The sequence below is a fragment of the Pseudonaja textilis genome, chromosome 7, assembly GCF_049901715.1.
Source record: "Pseudonaja textilis isolate UNSWEBS1 chromosome 7, rPseTex1.2, whole genome shotgun sequence".
NCBI classification, from domain to species: Eukaryota; Metazoa; Chordata; class Lepidosauria; order Squamata; family Elapidae; genus Pseudonaja; species Pseudonaja textilis.
In genome coordinates, this window is record NC_141996.1 from 53,043,122 (window position 1) to 53,061,961 (window position 18,840).

Genomic DNA, 18,840 nt, shown 5'->3' on the forward strand with positions numbered 1-18,840 from the left:
ACATATACCAAAAAAAGAGGAATACTTCTGGAATTTTCTAAAGCTTGATAAATGGTTTACATAGAGATTTACAAAGACACAGGTGTATTAAGCCAAGAAATGCAAAATTGGCCTTATCAGGTAGGTCATATGGGACATTGGAAGCCTATAAAGAAAAGATGCAATTATTCTTGGAGCTGGCCCACTACTAGATATTTGTGCCCAAATGCAGTTATCTATCAGACCAAACCTGGAACAGGACCTATTAATTTATGTATTGTTTCCATGTTCTGTGTAGTAGCATTTAGTAGTATCAACATGATTGTATCCCTTTCAGTGCTCCCAGAAGACAGGACAGTGCTTTATTTCCTAGTTTTTTTTTTCAAAAAGTTGTGTATTTTTTCTATAGTTTGTTTGCCACTGTATTTTGGATTGCAATCCAGTCACAATACATATTGTATCTCAGTATTGTATTATACAATATTGTATCATATTGTATCTCAGCCATGTATCTCAGTCCTGCCTCTGATGAAAATAGAAAAGGGTCAGCCCTTTGGAACTTAAGAACAAAATTTGGACAAACTCAGTTGAAGTCCTGGCTCTTTATATAGGTCTTTGGCTAGAATAACTGAACAGTGTGTTGTTGTTGCTCAACGTTGACTTATTTTGTTCCTTTTTCTTTACTGCTATTTTTCTATGTTTTTAATCTGTGAACTGTGCAGAGTTGCTGAATCAAGCTGTGTACAAATTAAGTAGGTAAGTAAATCAGTGGTGGGTTTCAAAACTTTTTCCTACCAGTTTGGTGTGAGTGCGCGCTTTGCACATTTGCAACTCACCTTCTGCTGCAAGCCCTATATGTAAAACAGCTGATGTGAAGCAATTGGCTGTGCCACAAAGCAGCTCAAGTTGAAAAGCAGGAAATAAAAGTCAGTATAGAGCTGAGGCAGGTAGGTGGGAGGGCCCAGCTGCTGATCGTCGGAGCGAACTGGTTCACTCACAGATGATCCTCAGAGATACCGGTTTGACTGAAGCGGTAAAATATCATCACTAATGCATTGAGAAAAGTGTAGGACTACCCTCATATCGCACATCTTTGGATCAAATCTGAGATGTTCAGGAGTCTGGAGGAAGTTCAAGTAAAATGAAGTAGAAAAACTTTTCATTTGAAAATTCTGTTACTGTAGACATTGGTAAATAATTCAGCCAATACTTTGTGTCAGGTTCTTGACTTTTGCTATGCTACACATCTCCCGTCTTGTTTTTCTGCATGACTTACGAACTTGGATGTCTAATTCCAACTGCAAAATTATTTGTATTTCAGGTTCAGTTCAAATGCATTTTTTCTTTAGAATCTACTTGTGATTAATAATATTCTGAATTCATTTTCTCTTTCTAGTATCAATCTGGCAATTTTTACAGAAAATTTATTTCATTTATAGCATATGCACACCATCTTGTGATGAGACCAGAACAATAGATTTCTTTTTGACTTTTAAATTGCCATGATCTGGGAAACTGCTTTTTATATTCCCGTATAATTAAATGTTGATACTTTTAACACCCAGCATTAAAAGGGACATTAGCATATTATCTTTCTTTGTTAGAAAACATGATTTTTAAAGAATCTCAATTGGCCTGTTTCTCAAGGAGGGAAGGCTCTGTACCATGTGCCTTTATGTTACACAGCCAGAGGATTGCATTACAATTTTTTGACATTCTAATCAGCAAGGTTGTGTGGGCCCTCCCTCTCATACCACCTGTGATTTAAGGTAGATACTAGATGATCCCCCATCCTCTGCAAACACAGATGGTTTCAGCGCCAAGCTTCTACCCCAACATACTTGCACACATAACCATCTGCCATTTCCACGCTTTTCCCACCAATTTTGTTCTTTTTATAAATTACACATGGGGGGGGGGGAGGAGACACAATGGTAGAGCAACTAATTGCTATGTGTTATTTTTGCAAAATAGCTATCTGTAATCTTATGCTTTCCAGGTATACTAAGAACTCAAGAATTCCCATTGGAAGCTCACTCTTTTAATCTAAGGCTTAAATAATTACCTTCTTCCAGCCAAGAGTTGTTGTTTTTTTTTAGCATTACTTAGATAAAGTATGGATAGTGTTTTAAAAAAAAACTTTAAAAATGTGAACATCAAAAATAATAATCTTTTTTCCTTAACTGCCCATAAAAGTAATATATAAGGTAAAAACTCATAAAATATTTCTATGGTCTTTTTAGAATTGCCAACAGAAAAGGGCGGGAGAAAGGGGTTTGAAAGAGCAGTGCGGCAGCTTGGAAATTGAAAGTGCATTCCATAAATAGTTTTCAAAAATAGGTGACTGAAATTTCTACCATGCACAATTCTAACTGAACATGATTGATGACTCTTGGCTATGGATGTGTCTCATTGGAGAATATGAATTATGATACACCCAGGGGGTGGGGGTGGGGTGAGAAATCAGGGTCTAGGGTGACAATGAATTATGTGTCTCACAGTTGGCTACACCCAGGCAGTGCCGGACATGTTAACTCCCAAAAAATCCTTTTGAAGTTTTGGAAGTTTGGCTCAAGACTCATGATTTAATTGGGGTAACTGCCGGAAACCTGACAGCAGGCGTGAAAAGAAACTATTCAACCAAACCTAGTATTCCATTAAAGTTACCACAACATGGATTTGTCTTCTAATGTTCGCAAACAGCAGTTGAAACAAAAGAACTTCTACTCCTTTGATTTTTCAAGGTAATTTGCAGCCATTACTACAATAATGTCATTTGAGAACATTCCATTTATTGTATGTCACTGGGAAAATTCATTCATTCTAATACCTTAAATGTTTTGGGTGAAACTATTTAATGTTGTATTAGTTTTCTATAATATATATAGAACACAAACAGTTAAAATTCAAGATTATTTCAAAATGGCAAACGAAAGTGCATTTTATGAGCAGTGCACGTCAGATAAATTACGGAACTTTGGGATTTCTCTTTATCATTTGTTACTTCAGAAACAAAATTACACTTTTAAAAGTTCCTAAATAAAATCTATTACATTCATCTTCACTTTAAATTCAGAAATGTGCAATTTTTCTCTAAAGCACATTTTAAACTTAACATACAAAAATAAAGAATTCTGAATACTAGAATTTGTAGACAACCATCTTATCTGGATAATTTTATTTTGAGCAATCAAAAAAGTGGAAGACAAAACCAACATTCAGGGTTTTGTTTCATAAAAATATCACATACATAACCCTGAATAAATTGTTCTCAAAATAAAATTTGAGGAGGCCCAAAGAGAAAAATAAAACTGGTGTTCTATGAGTGTTCTATGAACAACAAGAACATCCTCAGAAAGAGGTGGCTTAAAGACCATGCTATTCTATGGAAAGAAAGTTGTTAATAGTACTTTTGTAAAGGAAGTCACTAACATCTCATGTATATGCTTACATAGCAGCATGTACTTCCCATTTTTCATATGCTACATGAAATGTAATTATATTATTTCAACAATGCCAACTTAAACACCACCAACATGAAGGTGCTTTATTTAATTAAATCAAGCGGTGGAGTGGTTCAATTGCACTGACAGTCTGAATTATCAATAATAAAATTTGAAGAACTTTAGTAAATATTAAACTTTACCAATAACACCCTAAATATAGTATTCTACAGAACAGAAGCTTTAATCATTTTAAAGAAAAAGCACAAAACACAAATTTTCACAAAAAAAGTAAACACCTGTATCCTAATGATCTTAAATTTACAGCATGGATGCCATATATTAAAAGGGATATGACAACAAATTTTAATCCACGTATTTATAAAATCAATAAGCATTTTTATTATCTATTTGTTCAAGCTGTTTTCCCTCAAATCAATAGCACTACTCATTTTTACAAGTTGCTATAATATTTGGTAGCCATTTTTCACATTTTTGATCTTTAAAATTAGTAACTATTAAGATTTGTTTACAATATATACTAGATAATTCTATTCATTACTGACCAATTAAATATTAAACACCATGGTAGTCAGATTCATCTGGTTCTGAACACACTAATGTAGTATGACATAGGTAGTCTCAATCTGCAGCACCATACTATTTAATCAAACAGCATTATAACTGTCATCTAATGTTTATCCCTTCTCGTCACTTACTACACTAACAAAATATTAGTAAAGACAACAGTTCTGCCTTCATAATGAGGCACATTTTGGCATATGTGCACAGATAGGCAAGTGCAAGTCATATTGTCAAAACAGAGCTTCCACATTTAACTTTTTCATAGAAAAATATAAATATATTCCCTGAATTAGAGGAAGAGAAGTTCCAACGTAAGTGTGGTATCACTAATAAAAGGAAAGTGGGCTGGATCTTCATGTTTCACAATCCTCTTCATCATCTGCATACCTTACAGTTTGCCTGCCCCTATTTCTAGTTCTGATTTTGGAGCGTCGATTTATTCTTTTGTATTTTATGTAATGCAATTCGTCAGAATCATTCTCTTCATTCGCTTTTGGCCGTTTCCTTCTCTGAGGTATCCTGGAAGGTTCAGAAAAGCCATTTTTATTTGCTGGCGTGGCTTTCCTCTTATTTTTAGTTGTTTTTATGCCTCTACTTTTATTGATGGGTTTGGATTCTGTTTGAGTTTCTGAATCAGAAGAAAAATGGGAACTTCTATCAGGTTCAGATTTTGAGCTCTCTGGAATGCCTAATTGTCTATTCTTCGACAAAGAAATATTTTGTCCCATTTTCTCCCTTTCTCCATTGTGCCTGGTGTTCCTCACATTTGTAAAATTATATTCCTTTTCCAGTTCAGTGTCTGCAGCAGAGTCACTTGTTACATTATCTTGACTTGAACTTTTTTGTTCCTCAGAAGTAATGCTGCTGGAAGATTCATCAAAATGTTTTATTGTAGTTTTTTTACATACAGATTTGATAGGATGTTGTCTTGAGCCATTACTATGACTGATCTTCTCTCTTCCTCTCTTCACATTTTCTTCTTCGGCATCTAAATATCTTGCTTTTAGTGCTTTGCTAGATTGCCTAGTTGAGTAAGAACAAGTCTGATTATTTCTCCCCTTTATCTTACCTTCTTTCAGTTCTTCTCCACTGTCTGACAGTGAAGGTAAATCATCCAGTACTTTTCTAGCTGTAACAGAGGCACTGCGGAATGGAAGTGTTCTGTTCTTTTTTCTACAATATCCAACTTCTGAGCTTGAGAATTCTTCCTTTGCATCACTAATAAGTTTTATTTTGCTTGCAGCCACAGCAGCACTTCGACGTGGAATTTTCTTTCCATTAAGAGTTTTAATATTCATGTTATTCAACTCTGTGCAATTTTTGTAAGTATTTCTGTTCCTGAGTACTGTTAGACTTTGGTTCAGTAACTGTGAAGCTGATTCTGTAGAAGAAAGAATTTATAGATTAAATATTGTTATTTCTAAAACAAACAAGTTAAGACAAATGATATAATACTTTTATCATAATTAGTCCAAATTGTTATACATTTGGTTGTGTACTCTGCCTAACAGCTTCGCTTGGCCTCTCCCTTCACTGTGAAAACATGCTGTACTATATTGAAAATTACAATCAAGTTCTCAAATTCAACTATCATTTAGATATTTTTGGTGCTAATCTTCTAAGTCAGGGGTGTCAAACTCACATCGTCACGGTGGCATCACGTGCTCTATCGGGACTTTTCCCCCCTTCACTAAATTGGGTGTGGCCAGCATGTGACGCATCTGGCCCGTGGCCCAGGAGTTTGACAGCCCTGTTCTAAGTGATTTTTGGAACTGCAGGTACTCATCAGTAATGTTAATTTAAAAACATTTTCTTTAAATTTTCTTCAGTTTAGTTTGCAATTTTTTGCTCTTCCTATTTCATAGCTTTGTATATGAAAATCATATGTTCATTTTGTATTGTACAATCCTTAACTACTGTCTTTTTTGATAAGCTCTTACTTTTTTTGCAAATGTTCATTTATTTTAAATAAATACAAGAAGCCCCTGACTTAGAAGCACTCATTCATTAACTGTTTGAAATGCAATGATACTAAAAAAAAGTGGCTTATGACCGTTGCAGCACTCCCAAAATTCAGACACTTGACAACCAGCATGTATTTATGACTGTTGCAGTGTCCCAGGGTCATGTGACAAGCAAAGTCAATGAAAAGCCCGATTTACTTAGTAATAGTTATGGTTATAGTAACATGGTTATGTTACTAACTGTGATGACCCAGAGTGTAACACAAATGTAACAAAATGTAAATAAATGTCCTTTAATGCCTCCAATTTGGCCCCACTGTTCAATAATACTCAGAGATAAAATGTACTCAAAAATAGTCTTCAAAAGAAAGCAATACAGTCCGAATTTAACGAGTAGATAGAGGTGAAATAAAAAACCAAACAAACTACAATGACGAAATCTCCACAATGGAACAAGAGAAGTATTTACCAAATTCAAGGAGATAACAAGGCACAGTTTGTTGGAATGACGCCAACCAAGATAACTTCAGACCAAAATAAAACACGCTTTGTTTCCAGCATTTGCCAGTACGTATGTCCAAACTCTTATTCAATTCTCACACCTGCAGCCCATGAAGAGGATCAAGGCCCTCTCCTCCCGAGGAGACCATGTCTCTCCCTTATCCTCTCCTCCCTGTGCGCTCTAGGATGGATAGGGGATGGGCCTGGGTCCTCCTCTGACTGCTCAGCCAGCCTCTGCCCTTCCCCAGCCTCCTCCACAACCTCCAGAGCCACATTCCACTCCCTGTTCCTCCTCTCCCTCAGAGTCAATGTCCACCAGGGGCATGACACTAATTTAACCCGATTATAAAAATGGGACAAAGCTCACTTAAATAACTGTCTTGCTTAGCAATGGAAATTTTGGGCTCAATTTGTAATCATAAGTAGTTGGGCAGCCAACGAATTTAATTTTAACAAACACAAAAATTAAAAGAAGCACAAACCCCAACATACAAAAGCAGTAACATATTGAAGGGAAAGTAAAAAATTAAAGAATATCAACTATCTAAAGCAAAACAGTTACATATTAAACAATATTTAATAATTTCTAGACGAAAAAGGATATTGTAAAATATCAAGAAATCTGAACCCAAAACACTGCAGTCTTCTAATTTGTAGATAAAATTGCATTTTCAAAAAACAAATAAATTATGCATCCCTTGAATGCAATCCTTAATGGAAGGAATATTATATTTATTTCACATAAATATAATATACATTATAATTTATACATAACAAACATAACTTTGAATATCATCAAAGAAAAGATATGAGTATTATAAAAATTACCTTTCTTAACGTCATCTATTTTTTCTTTCTTTTTCTTGGGTTTGTTTTTGACATCGCTGTAGTTGCTAGCATTGTAGTAAGATTTGATTTCCAAATCAGAAGGACAACTGGAATCTACTCTGGCTTTAGATTTTGAGTTTTTTGAAGATTCCTTGCTATTTGACAAAGAATCTGTTCCATTTCCTTTATGCTGTATTTCAGATTCATTTTTTGATTTTCCTGAAGAGTCTGCAGTTTTCTGAAACATGTGCTCCTCTTTAATATTGTCACTATGTTGGTCTAATTCAGAATCTGCCTCAGATTCAGAAGTGACTACAGTATTATGTGTAAATACAGGATGTTTATCAGGACTTCTATGCTTTGGGGGTTGGCTTTTTAGACTTTTGTCTAGTGTGGAATTTATACTTTTATCATATGCAGTTCTAAGCTTGTGCCTAACGGCTTTTTTAATGCGCTTTTTTTTTCTTTCAGCACCTTCAGAATATGAACTGTTTTCAGAGTCACTACCATATATCCTGGCAGCTGTAGAAGACTGAATACACTTTCTTCTACAGTACTGTTTCCTTTTTGTTTTACCAGACTGTTGGCTTCCATCTGCTGAGCTATCTAATTGCTTTCTATTTGCAGAAACAATACTGTCATAGTTCAGTTTTCTATTATTGTCACTGTACGTTCTAGTAGTTTCTGAATTGGCAAAATCTTCCTCATCACTCACAAGACTTAAATTATTAACAGTCACAGCATTGCTTCTAAGGGGCAATTCTCCATAGATGTATTCTGATTTACAAGCTCCTATCTGACAATCGCTTTGGAATGGTCTTTTTCTGGTAGATTTGCGGAGCCCATTTGCTTTGGCAACAGAATCTATAAAGGCACACAAAATAATTACATTAAAATACACAATATAGAAGCATTAAAAACTCAAAAAAACTGTTGAAATAAACAATTTATTAACAACTGTAGATAACCTAGTTGAAGATAATAAAGGTAAGTAGACATCCTTGCAGCTAAGGTAAAATTTACTCATCATTATTATCAACATCAGAAAGTTTCATGAACTGACTGCAAAGGCTAACAAGATGTATAATGACATTTCAATATGTCAGACCACTAAATACTAGATTTAGTAGACAATCAAGGTTGAGGTTTTGAGCACTGCAATTTGAAGAAATGCTCAGCGCAGTATCAAAACATGGCTGCCAATGAGATTCATACGAAGAAAAACCATGGAAGCCTGAATAAAAGTGATGGATATAAGGGAGATGGAGCTTTCACCTTACCCTGTCAATTCTATTTCTTGCAGAATTGGTTTTCTAAGCAATTTTCCAGTCACGACCATAATCTGTTCCAGGACTTTGGTCTCAACCCAGTTTGGTCATGACCAGAAGCAAGACTGATTGCACATGCGCGGACCCAAAAAAATGGTGTGGCAGGGAAAATCGACATGACTATTTGGTTGCCACCCGAAGATGTATTCACGACCAGATGCAAACATTTTCCGAAATTTTTGATCTTCACCTAATTTGGTTGTGGTCAGAAGCGTTCGTGACCCACAATTCCACTGTACTTAACATGTACCTTGTCTATTGCTACTGAGCCCAATTTCTTAGCTTTATTTCTACACTGCTCAAAAAAATAAAGGGAACACTTAAACAACACAATGTAACTCAGTCAATCACACTTCTGTGAAATCAAACTGTCCACTTAGCTAGCAACACTGATTGACACTCAATTTCACATGCTGTTGTGCAAATGGAATAGACAACAGGTGGAAAGCATAGGCAGTTAGCAAGACATCTCCAATAAAGGAGTGGTTCTGCAGGTGGTGACCACAGACCACTTCTCAGTTCCTATGCTTTCTGGCTGATGGTTTGGTCACTTTTGAATGCTGGAGGTGCTTTCACTCTAGTGGTAGCATGAGACCGAGTCTACAACCCACACAAGTGGCTCAGGTAGTGCAGCTCATCGAGGATGGCACATCATTGCGAGCTGTGGTAAGGTTTGTTGTGTCTGTCAGCGTCGTGTCCAGAGCATGGAGGCGCTACCAGGAGACAGGCCAGTACATCAGGAGATGTGGAGGAGGCCGTAGCAGGACCGCTACCTCCGCCTTTGTGCAAGGAGGGACAGGAGGAGCACTGCCAGAGCCCTGCAAAATAACCTCCAGCGGGCCACTAATGTGCATGTGGCTGCTCAAACGGTCAGAAACTGACTCCATGAGGGTGGTATGAGGGCCCGATGTCCACAGGTGGGGGTTGTGCAGGACGTTTGGCATTTGCCAGAGAACACCAAGATTGGCAAATTCGCCACTGGCACCCTGTGCTCTTCACAGATGAAAGCAGGTTCACACTGAGCACATGTGACAGACGTGACAGGGTCTGGAGACCCTGTGGAGAATGTTCTGCTGCCTGCAACATCCTCCAGCATGACCTGTTTGGCAGTGGGTCAGTAATGGTGTGGGGTGTCATTTCTTTAGGGGGCTGCACAGTCCTCCATGTGCTCACCAGAGGTATCCTGACTGCCATTAGGTACCGAGATGAGATCCTCAGACCCCTTGTGAGACCATATGCTGGTGCGGTTGGCCCTGGGTTCCTGCTAATGCACGACAATGCTAGACCTCATGTGGCTGGAGTGTGTCAGCAGTTCCTGCAAGATGAAGGCATTGATGCTATGGACTGGCCCGCCCGTTCCCCAGACCTGAATCCAATTGAGCACATCTGGGACATCATGTCTCGCTCCATCCACCAACGCCACGTTGCACCACAGACTGTCCAGGAGTTGGGGGATGCTTTAGTCCAGGTGTAGGAGGAGATCCCTCAGGAGACCATCCACCACCTCATCAGGAACATGCCCAGGCGTTGTAGGGAGGTCATACAGGCACGTGGAGGCCGCACACACTACTGAGCCTCATTTTGACCTGTTTTAAGGACATTACATCAAAGTTGGATCAGCCTGTAGTGTTTTTTTCCACTTTAATTTTGAGTGTAACTCCAAATCCAGACCTCCATGGGTTGCTAAATCTGATTTCCATTGATAATTTTTGTGGGATTTTGTTGTCAGCACATTCAACTATGTAATGAACAAAGTATTTAATAAGAATATTTCATTCATTCAGATCTAGGATGTCTTATTTTTGTGTTCCCTTTATTTTTTTGAGCAGTGTATATTCCAGTAACTTGCTCTCAGCTTAATCTCCTTGATTACTTACTGCACTACACAGGATTACACCAACTTTCCCATATGTGATGCTCAATACACATTTAATTTTCCTGCTGTTACCTTCAAGCCTCCCTTCAAATTAGGCAGTGGCAAAGTCGATGTAACTCATGTAGTACAAGAAGTAATTGAAGAGATTGGGCTGTAAGCAAGTTACTGGAGTACAAAAGGATCAATCTCTTCCTTTCTTTTATAGGGTGAAAAAGTGAGGGATAAAGTCAGAATTAGGCTAACCCTAACCCTGCATCAATAACTTCTATTGCTTTTTTTTAAAGAATATGTACCTCTCAAACAATATATTACAAGTATTTGTTTGGTGTGACTAAGGCTGTATTACTAAGATGAATTAAGATGGATAAATTTCACATAAATCAGCAGATCCAGAATGACACTAAAAGAAAAATATGGAGCATGCATAACATTGCACCCTTTAAATACATCACCTTTTCTGATGCCTTTCCTTTCCTGACCTTTTCTTGAGTGGCTACTATCAGTTCCAGATTCTAAATTAGATGAGTCATTTTGGCCAAGTTTTGTAGTTTCAGAAAAGATTCTCATCTTTGAAGAAGGGGTCTCATCATCCCTTCCTGACTGCACTCCTTCTGAATCACTCAATATTTTAGCTTTCCTGAAGCGAAATGATGCCCTTGTAAAAGTATGTCTTGGTAAAACTTTATATTCTTGCTCGGAATCTGTCTCAGAGCTGCTGTTGGCATTCATTTTGTATGAAGATGACAACCGATGAACTCTTTTCTGAATGTTCTCATCATCTGATATATGGTTTTTGGAGTCATCTTCTGAACATTTTGGGCTGTGTTTCATTTTGGGAGATACATGGCAAGTAGTTCTCAATGGATTTTTACAATCTTTAACAGGGTATCTTTTTGGTGGTTTTTTCATCCCACTCTCAGAATTTGAATTACCACTTTCAGATCCACTACTGTGCCCTTTTTTAACAGTAAAATATTCAGTTTTAGAAACTTTTTTTCTGTCAGAATGTTTTTCCAATTCTTTGTCACTTTCAGAATGCATGGAACTATCCTCTTCAGAATCTTTTAATAGTAACTTTCTGGCTGCAGCAGAAGCATTGCGATGAGGTAGTTTTCTGTTTTTGCTTCTGGTACCACCACTTTCTGAGCTGAAGAATTCTTCTTCCACATCACTCATCATTCTTAGTTTATTAGCTGCCACAGTAGCACTTCTGCGTGGTATTTTTCTATATCTACCAAATCTATTGCTCAAAGTTTCATAATGCTCATTTGAATTATCAGTTTTTCTTTCCCATATCCTTTTCCTTGTAGTCCTTTGGCTATCTGCATTCTCTTGTGAAGCTGGACCTATAAATGAATGAACACACACACACACACACATACGTACTTCTAATAAACATTCTAAAAAATAACTTTATCTATTACTAAACTCTTAAGTTATGCAAAGCATTGAGGTTCTGGCCTTTTTTAAGTAAATATAGGTATATGTTTTTTCATCTTTTATAAGCCATTTGGAGGAGTATTTTCCATAGTTACTTTTTACTGACTGAATATATGCAGATAAAGATTTCAAATTTTTAAAATTATTTAAATACATAAAGGATGAATGGGCTAAGAGAAAAAAAGAGACCGAGAAAGTTGTCCTTAGAGGCAGTTGATGAAATCCCCCAAAGAGGTGAAAAGCTTTAAAGACTAAAGGGTAAAATGAATAAAATGCATTGATATGGTGAAAGCAAGCATGGGTTGCAAAGCTACCATGTTTCCCTGAAAATAAGACAGGACCTTATTTTCTTTTGGGTCCCAAAATAAGCACTAGGGCTTATTTGCAGGGGTGTCTCCCCTGCCCCCAATGTACTGAAGGCCCACTTCCTTTTGCTTGCTTGCGGTGGGGCAGGATGCTATGTGGGGTGCCAGTGCTGCCATCATGAGACCGGGGGGATGGATTGCCCCATGCACCCTGCATTGGCTTATCTCAGGGCCCCACAGTCAGGCCATTCACGTCCTGACACCTACCTCGCCTTGCAGTGGTGGCTCCAGCAGCCCATTCCCCCGCTCCGTGTGGCTGCCGGCCCAATTCTGCTTGCTTGTGGCTGCAACAGAGCAGGAGGCCAAGCCACACACCGGTGCCATGGCCATGAGGCAAGCCAGGTGTCGGGTGTGGGCCCTGAAGTAAACTGGTATGGGGTGCATGGGGCAGCTCTACTCCCCCTGCCTCGCCTTGTGGCAGCCAGCTGTGCAGACTCTTTTTTAAAAATAAATTTTATTCAAAATTTTAAAATTTTAAAAAAGAGAAACAAGTTCTCACATTTTATAGCAATAGCTGTGCAGACTCTTAAGTAAGGCTTATTTGGGGATGTATGGCTTATATTAGGCACACTCGTAAAAACATGCTAGGGCTTATTTTTGGGATAGGTCTTATTTTCAGGGAAACAGGGTAGAACTTATTACTTATAAAGGAATAGTGTGATGAGCATGTGTGCTTGTTTTATTAATAGACCTCTATTTAATTTTCAGCTGCTAATTGAAAATAATTACCTTATTAACTAACTATCTTAAGTCCAATTTACCACCAGGAATTTTCCTTTAATAATACATATCTCACATTACATTGGGCATCAAATAATGGGTGGTGCCATTACAACACATGGTGTCATTGCATGGGCATCAAAATGCCTTTATGCCCACAAGTACAAGATTGCATTAAGATGTACTTTTATGTAATTATCCCATTTTATCCTAGATGGGGCATTTTTAAAAAAAAAAAGATATACAACAATATTTCAGAAGGCTTTTGGAACAGGAATTATGGAATTCCATTATTCTTGGGCTTTTTCCATTATTTAATGTAATCTCTTAACATTTTTGACATTCGCTTAGTAAACCACCTCCCATTTGGGCTACTATAATATGTTCTACCTAAGGCTGCCCCTGAAAATCACTCAGAAGCTGCAACTGGTCCAGAATGCAGCACTACTACTACTGCAACCACTTCAAACCCTGTCCCTGCTAACCATCAGAAGTGTCCTGGAAACCTGCTTTCCCCCCCATGCATTGAGCTAGAGTATTGGATGAGCCCAACCAAATGGAAAAAATGGAATATGTTGTGAATGGCATTTGTTTTGTTTGATGATTGTTTTTTACTTTTTAATAATTTCTAAGCTGCCAAGATTCATTTTTATGCATTGGTAGCCATATAATTCAAATGAATAAAATCTTGTAACAATGTTTTCATGTTGTGTTTATTATATTTTTTAACAATTTTGATTGTCATTAATTTGCTCAGGACTTAGAGACATGGCATATATTTTAATATATAAATATATACTTACCTATTTGTTTTTGCTGATATACTTTACTTCTAGTAATCCTGAAGATGCTTTGTTTTTCGCCAGAAGTTCCATTATATAGCACTGGAGATAACAGAGCAGTAGAACTCTCTTTGCTCTCCTCTGAACTACTCAAAGATGAAGCAGTTGATGAATGTTCTAACTCACTTTCTGGAATAATTAAATGATATAAAGCTAATCAGAATTTTAAATATTTATCTCATAACATAACAAGAAGTTGCAGACAGTCTGCATAATTTTGTATAGCTAGATCTTAATGTATTATGTCAACAGAATAGCCACCAGTACTTTATTATGTGCTGTATAAAGTTTTGGGAGCTCACCAGAAAAGGTTTAAAACAATATAGAATAAGAACAAAAAATATATCAAATACTGCCACAACAAAATCCAACTGTTTAAGAACAATTGCTACATAAATGAGCTTTATAAAATCTAATGTTAACATCCCTCAAACTTCAATAATCAATGTTAACTATAGATTTAAAAGATTCTTAAGTTAACTAGATCCCATTTTAGAAACACTTGGAACTTATTTGCTTTTTAATTACTTACATATGAAACACAGAGGTGATAAATTAGGACTCAAAATAGAAGTATTGCAATGTAGGAGACTTCCAGTTGATGTTGCAGATCAGCACAGGGGAGCGGTCTCCGTATCCCCATGCTGAATCCTCTTCGTCAGAAGTGACCCTGGGTGCTAAAGTCACTCTGTAGGGGTGACTGATAAGGAGGGGTACCCTGCTGGTTGTGGAGAGCAGCGGCTCTCCTGCTGGACCCAGGGTTTCTTCCCTCTTTACTGAAGATGGAGGCGAGGCGACCAACATGGCTGCCGCAAAGCTGGGGCAGCTGAAGCAACTTAAGAATGTGCTGGAGCAGTGAGAGTGGACAGTGATTGAAACTGGATGAGGTGATTTTACTTTTGTCAAAAATTTGCCCAAAAGAAATTCAATCCATGAAAGTGACTTTGGAATATTTTTTAAGCAGCAATCAAAGAGGATTAAAGGAAAATTATACCCTATAAAACTTTAGCACAAAGGAAAATTGGATGTATAAATATTATTGATAGGACTTTGAAAAGGCACTCCAAAGTGCTGGAATCCTGACTGTTTATTGGATATTTTGCTTGAATTAATGAGGAAGAAACTTAAACTGGATTTTTAATGTTAATTTTTAAAAGTGAACTTTTAATGCGGATTTTTAAGTTGGATGTGTCACCTGCTGGTGAATGGATTTGTATTAAGCCATACTCTAAAAAGGAAATGACCTTGGACAATTTCTAAGAGAGGAGATAACATCTGGAGGTCTGCTTGGTTTCATTATTTACTGTTCCATACTTATCTATTCTATGGTGACTAGATGCAAACCTTGGAAAACCTGGAGGATATATAATGAAATGACTTTTGAATACTGGAACTATTTGATAAACTAAAAAGTGGATTTAAAGAACTACTTTGAAACTTCCCCAGACTAAATAAATAAAACCTACTGATAAATTGTGGGATACAAGGAATTCTAATTATGGCATCTCCTGATGAACAATATTAAGCTTAGTTTAGTTTATTGCCATTGCACCTCATACAATGAAATTAAATACCATCTTCAGTGTTCAAAAAAATATGACTATGAAAATAAACACAAACACACATTCTTCACATTCTATACAATGAATTGAAAACCCCTGATATTGCATTAATATTGCATTATACAGTAGAATTCATTAGAGTTCCTTCCCTGGGATAGACGCTGTTTTTCAGCCTATTTGTCCTTATCTTTATTATCCTGTACCGTATGCCAAATGGCAATAGTTCAAAAAAAAGGTGTCCCAGGATGAGATGGATCTTTGAGAATGTTTTGAACTTTCTTAAGGCAGCAAGAGCTACAAAGCTCTTCCAAAAAGGGGAGAGGGCAACCAATGATCTGGGCAATGACATTAACCCTCTGGAGTGCTTTCCTATCTGCCACTGTGCAATTGGCAAACCATACAGAGGTGCAGTAAGTTAAGATACTCGCTATAATGCAGTGGTAGAAACCAGCAGTTTTTCATTCAGTTATTGTTTTCTGAGAAGTCTCAAGTCGTATAATTTCTGCTGGGCCTTTTGACCAATGCTGCAATGTGAGCACCCCAGGTCAGGTCCTCTTTTATGGTAACACCCAGAAACTTAAAACTGGCCACTTGCTCCACTCGTTCTCCAATGATAAGCAAGAGCTGGATGTCTGATCTGTTCCTTCTAAAGTCCACTAAGACTACGTAATCTGCTGGCTTTGGGAAGTCAAAAAGAATAAACCCTGGAGCAGTGACAGATTATTGGCATACTACTTGGATTTTTTAAAATAAAGCAAGATGGCTCATCAGGAAGAATTGGAGATACAAAAAGAAATTGTGAGACTATTACAAAATATTTATGATACAATGATAGGGGGGGAAAAGAAGTATTGCAATTTAAAACATAGGACATGTATATCAACTTTAGCAAAATAAAAATATGTTGATAAAGTTGTAATATTTTAAAAATAAAATTATAAGTCTTAAAAACACCAAACATTAAACCCCAATAGAAGTGACCGTTTTTCCTACATTTTGTTAACAATTGGTAGATTTGACGATTTGGAATATTGGCTTATTTTACCGTAATTTAAATAGGATTCTAAATAAATGCAAAATATTAAATTTTATGGGAAGATAATAACATTGGAAAATGAGAAATGCTTCCATGATTATTTGACATGTGATTACTTTACAAACGATTGCTAGGAGGATATGCCAAGAGATCCTGGAAGTTTCATCTTTATCTCTCTAAAATCAGGGATAATTATTCACATAGATAATTATTCACAAGAACATATTATGACTTCTGGAGAAGTTATGGCATCCAGGTTATGAAAGGACTACGATAGGTTACATGTCCCTACAAATGAGATTGAAAGATCATGCCTATGTTCTGGATAATAGCTCCTTGTAAGGAGTCTACAGGAACTGAGTTTTTATGGTTGATTGTGAGTTGAGTGGCTTGGGAGCCAAATTATTACTATCATGCTCAAAATCATTGGGCAGCTTTGATGGACTGCAAAACCCAACTTTTGGATCTAATAAATTTACAACTTGTGATCTTGTGACCAGCAGGAAAAAAGCAATCAAGATATTCATCAAGTCACCTTCTTTTTTGAATTAGGAAGAAAAAAACTGTATCTTGAAGATTTTAATTTAAAAGAAACAGATAAGGGAACAATTATTTTAGAAGACTTGGTTTTTTTCCCTTTCACAAAAGTACTTTTGAAAATAAGTAATGCTAACTAGAAAATAATGGGATCGTTGTTCATTATTAAGTTGTTAAGATATATTTTACAAAATAACATGTTTTGTTACAAGTCTTTAAGCTTGTAATTAAAGCACTTTTTAAAAAGGATTGAAGAAAATATCTGATGATACCCTGGTCTGTAAACTCTTTTTCCTTCTCCTATTTTTGATGCTTTTCTTGTGGTCGCCATTGTAATATTTATGGCCCAAAGTGAAAACATGTAATCACCAGAATGAAAGTAAAATGCCAAAGGATTCAATGTTCTAATGGTTCTTCTCCTGTGGCCCCATGACCGTGTTTTCCAATGATTTTGTAGAAAACCAACATCTACCTCCAGCTTTGGGCAGAATTGTGCCCATAGCGAACAATTAGTTCACTTAACAACCATGGCACTTGCTTAGCTCTCACAAAAAAATGTCATAAAATCATGGGAGGAATGTTCTGAAGGACAGATATTCCTAAAGACTGATGGTCAAAACTAAATCTGAATTGAGTTATATTTGTTTAAAAACTGGACACTGTTACTAGGTTAACTGGTACTTCATGACCAGTATGATTTCAAAAAGATAACTTAAAAGCAGAAAGAACTTTGAAAACAAGGGATGCTTTAAAGAATTTAGAATGACATGGCAGTGCTGCCCCCGCTTGCAAAAACATTTGTAGGGACGTCTAACCCACCATAGTCCTTTCATGTCCTTGGCTATCAATGAGGTCACCCGGAGACTCTTCCCCATGTTGCTGGAGTCCTTGGTGCTGAGCTTGGTTGTTTTCTTGCCGATATTTCATTACCAAATCAATAACGTCACTTTTAAAAATTGTAAATTCATAAAGGATTTTTTTTTTCTCAGTATCAATATTTTTAAAAGAAAAAACTCTTTGAAAGAGTCCGACCAAATTCCTTACTCTCATCATAAAGCCAAGCAGAGAAGAAAGCAATATTAATAAAAACTGAGAAGAGGGGTCTTAAAGCAAGTTCATTTACCTGTTGATAATGTACAACTCTGTGCTACTGCTGTGTTTCTGGTCCGTGTATTTGATCCAAAATACGATGCGGAGGTAGAGTCAGAAGATATTCCAGCAATACTACGAGTACAACTAGTAGTATACACTTTATGGCTTGTGACACAGAATTTTTTGCCTGGTGTATTTTGATTAGAAGAGTTTTCTGTCTCAGAATGAATTTCTGTTTGAGATTTACACTGCTTCTGTTTTGCGTTTCTTAACATACAGAATGAAAACAATATGTATTTGATTAATGTAATTTATTTTCTAAATGCCTTGGTATTTAATTATGCTGTACTGGTTAAGACTTTGGGCGAAGAATGGGGATACCCAGGCATTATTTATTTATTTATATCCCACTTTCATTATTTTTATAAATAATTCAAGGTTGCAAACATACCTAATACTCCTTCTCCTCCTATTTTCCTGCACAACAACAGCCCTGTTAGGTGGGTTGAGTTGGGAGAGGGTGACTAGCCCAAAGTCACCCAGCTGGTTTTCATGCCTAAGGTAGGACTGGAATTCATAGTCCTCCTGGATTCAGGACTGGTGCCTTAACCATTAGACCAAACTGACTCTACATTCTCACTCATCTATGCAACTTACTAGGTGATTTTGAGACATTCATGATCTCTATGACACACCAACAATAAAGGAGGAGGAGGAAAAAATAGATGAGGAAGTGCTATGT

The 18,840-nt window shown here is 36.8% G+C and overlaps 1 protein-coding gene across 1 annotated transcript in view; it reads right to left on the minus strand.

The window, feature by feature from the left end:
• Positions 1–2,749: 2,749 nt before the first annotated feature.
• BRWD1 (bromodomain and WD repeat domain containing 1) overlaps positions 2,750–18,840 on the minus strand; it is an 84,341-nt gene continuing 68,250 nt past the window's right edge. Inside the window, exons 38-42 of the mRNA XM_026700506.2 lie at positions 18,130–18,365; positions 13,833–14,000; positions 10,957–11,850; positions 7,301–8,164; positions 2,750–5,388 (exon numbers count right to left, since the gene is read on the minus strand). Of these exons, the coding sequence (XP_026556291.1) occupies positions 4,361–5,388; positions 7,301–8,164; positions 10,957–11,850; positions 13,833–14,000; positions 18,130–18,365 (3,190 nt within the window). The 3' untranslated portion in view covers positions 2,750–4,360. The remainder of the gene's footprint in view (positions 5,389–7,300; positions 8,165–10,956; positions 11,851–13,832; positions 14,001–18,129; positions 18,366–18,840) is intronic.